Genomic DNA, 3,258 nt, shown 5'->3' on the forward strand with positions numbered 1-3,258 from the left:
ATTCCACCCGTGGCACTTTAAAGAATGTTAAGTTAAATTCCTTCGTTCAAAAATTAACCTTAAATTCAAATAAGTTATATGAATCTATGCGACGGAGAATCCATGTTTAACTAGTGGCGGAGCCATCCTTATCCTAGAGGTGTCATTTAAGACCCCTTTATTGAAGGTACATGCACATATGTAAAATATCTTCTTCTTTTTTTTATGATCTGGGCCTTGGTCTTTGGGCCTTTCAACTAAATAAAATAGAAAAGATTGATACATATATAGACAAAATTAATTAATATAGATGTATCATTTTAATTAATATGTTCATGAACTAGAAAAGATAAAAGTTATTCATCAACTAGGGAAGATAAAAGAATATATAAAAAGTAATTAACAAGAAGCACTTAAACTTTTATTCAATCAAAACACATAACGATTACATAATTTAGAAAATAACAACCACAAAAATATTTAATTAGTAGCTTAGTACATAGCATAGTGTAACACAATATACTTTGTGGTCATAACTTCTTCTTAAGCTTTTGGTAGAGCAATATTATTATTGCCATCAACACAATAATTCTCATTGCAACTTGTCATGCAACTTCCGAACTTCTCATGATCTGCAAAATTAATGAGTAATTAATTAGGTCTAAATATATATATTTAAGGGTTCTAATTGTACGTTTTTATTGAATTGTTAGTCTGTCTATACATAAAAACGTTATAATATAATCATGTTTATTACTATACCATAGTTGTTGATGAGATATTTGTAACAATGACCAAAAGAACATCCAACGTTACAAATGTGATTATTTCGAGTTTGAACGTCCCTCTGACTGCAATAGTCAGGACATATAATAGTGCTGCAAATAGGGTTTAAGAAGCAACCAGCAATACACAGTGATAAACATTCTCCATCCTCTCTTTTGATCATCTCACCATTGTTCTCATTTGTAAATAAAAGCATTGCAAAGAACAAAATCAATATAACTTTCAATGCCATAATTAATTATATTATATGATATGATACTTGTAATTATTTGGTTGAGGTGTAGAAAAAAAAAGGTCCTCACATTCAACTATTTATAGAGGAATTCCCTCTCAACAATAATGTTTTAATCATGAAGGGTAATTAGGTTAGTCACGGGACAAGTAACAATACATGAATAAGATATAAAAATAAAAATGTACTATGTATGAGTAATTCAAAACAAACCAAGTATATATGTACAAGAATTCACTTCAACAATACAATTCACTTTTTTTTTTGGCATAATACATAAATATGTTTTTTTAATCTAACCTCATTTTTCACATTTCTGTCCTCCAACTTTGTGTGTGTACAAATAGTCACTTAAACTTGTATAAAGTCAAATAAATAAACACACACGTCTTACGCGGTGAAAAATCCTTGTTTGATTAATGTCGAAGATATCCTTGTCCTAGAGGTGTCATTTGAGACTCTTTCACTATAAAAATATACTATATATGTACATAAATAGGTAAAATATCGTTTTATGCACATATATATATTACATTTTTATAAATATTTTTAGTATGTTTACTTTTTTATTGTTTGAAATTCCCTTAGTAAAGCTTCTAAATCAAACACATTTAATTTTAATCATGCATGGCTATTGAATTTAATTTTCAATAGGTTGATCCGTACACCTTTAGTCACAAGAATTTGTGATGAACATAATTCAAAGAATATTTTCTAAAAAAGGAAACCATACATTCGATGAAAACAAAAATGTACTATGCATTTGTGATTCAAATACAAACCAAGATATTTTTTTTTGATTCGTGGACAGTGATTGATCCAACATTTTTATTAAGGTATTTGAAAAATAAAAATGTAATGCCTAGAATTTTGAATTTGGAATCTCCAAGGTGTATTTTGTACCCCTCAACGTATTAAGTCAACCTTTAATCTTATGTTCAAGAGGTTCAAACTCTATAATTATACCTTACATATATCGTGTAATTTTTGCTGACAAAATTCGGTGAACCTCCCCACTATCTCATAGATCTGTTGTTGCATGTCGAGTAAGATCCATTTAAGAGGAAATCGTCTCCTAACAAGTTTTTTTCTTTTTTCATATTAACGGTTCGAAATCGAGATCTTTAACTAAAAATGTAGTACCTAAAATTTGAATTTAGAACCTCAAGGAATATTTTGAACCCCTCAACCACTAAATCAACCCTTAATCTTATGTTCAAATTAAATTAACTTATACTTTACAGATATTATGTAATTTTTGTCGAGAAAGTTCGGTGAACCGCCCCACTACCTCATAGATCTGTCGTTGCATGTCGAGTAAGATCCATTTAAGAGGAAATTACCTCCGAACAAGTTTTTTTTCTTTTTCCATATTAATAGTTCAAAATCGAGATCTTTAACTAAAAATTTAGTACCTAGAATTTGAATTTAGAACGTCAAGGTATATTTTGAACCCCTCAACCACTAAATGAACCTTTAATCTTATGTTCAAATCAAATTAACTCTATAATCATACTTTACACATATTATGTAACTTTTGTCGGGAAAGTTCGGTGAACCTCCCCACAACGCTATAGATATGCCGTTGTGTAGGGGTGTACATGACCGGGTTGGTTCGGGTTTTTCAAATATCAAACCAAACCATTTGTGTAAATTTTTTAAATTTATAAACCAAACCAAACTAATAAAATTCAGATTTTTTTGGGTTTTTCAACCTCGGGTTGGTTCGGGTTTTTCAAATACCAAACCAAACCATTGTGTCAAATTTTTAAATTTATAAGTCAAACCAAACAAATAAACCTCGGATTTTTTCGGTAAAGTTTGCATACAAACATATAATTAACTTGTGCTCCAAATATTTCTTTAGTCCAACCAAAATACAATTATCTAAGGTGTTTCTTAAAAAAATAACACAAAATATGAGATGAGTACTGATAACACAAAAATATTCAATAAAAAATAATAATGAAATCATCATATAATATTGCAAAGTCATAATGAAAATGATCATAATTTAAAAGTACTAAATCATGCTAAAATAAGTTTAATAAGTATTAGTTACATTACTAAATATTTAAGGAAAATTAAAATTAGGTTATGTATTTTAATTGTCTAAACCAATGTAAAACTAAAGAACAAATATTCAATATTATTGTCATTCTTAGTGTTGAATTGATTTTCTTTCTGCATTAGTATTAATTTGATTTTGATTTAATTTTTATTATAATTATCAACATCTATGAACTATAATCTTTATTGGA

At 28.2% G+C, this 3,258-nt stretch overlaps 1 protein-coding gene across 1 annotated transcript; it reads right to left on the reverse strand.

Moving 5' to 3' along the window:
* Positions 1-489: 489 nt before the first annotated feature.
* LOC125866296 (uncharacterized) lies at positions 490-1,041 on the reverse strand. Its single transcript, XM_049546635.1, has 2 exons — positions 742-1,041; positions 490-611 (listed from the first exon to the last, which is right to left on the reverse strand). The coding sequence occupies exons 1-2, from the start codon at positions 995-997 to the stop codon at positions 523-525; spliced, it is 345 nt and encodes a 114-aa protein (XP_049402592.1). The 5' UTR covers positions 998-1,041; the 3' UTR covers positions 490-522.
* Between the last annotated feature and the right edge of the window lie 2,217 nt (positions 1,042-3,258).

The sequence above is a fragment of the Solanum stenotomum genome, chromosome 5 (genome assembly GCF_019186545.1).
Source record: "Solanum stenotomum isolate F172 chromosome 5, ASM1918654v1, whole genome shotgun sequence".
NCBI lineage: Eukaryota > Viridiplantae > Streptophyta > Magnoliopsida > Solanales > Solanaceae > Solanum > Solanum stenotomum.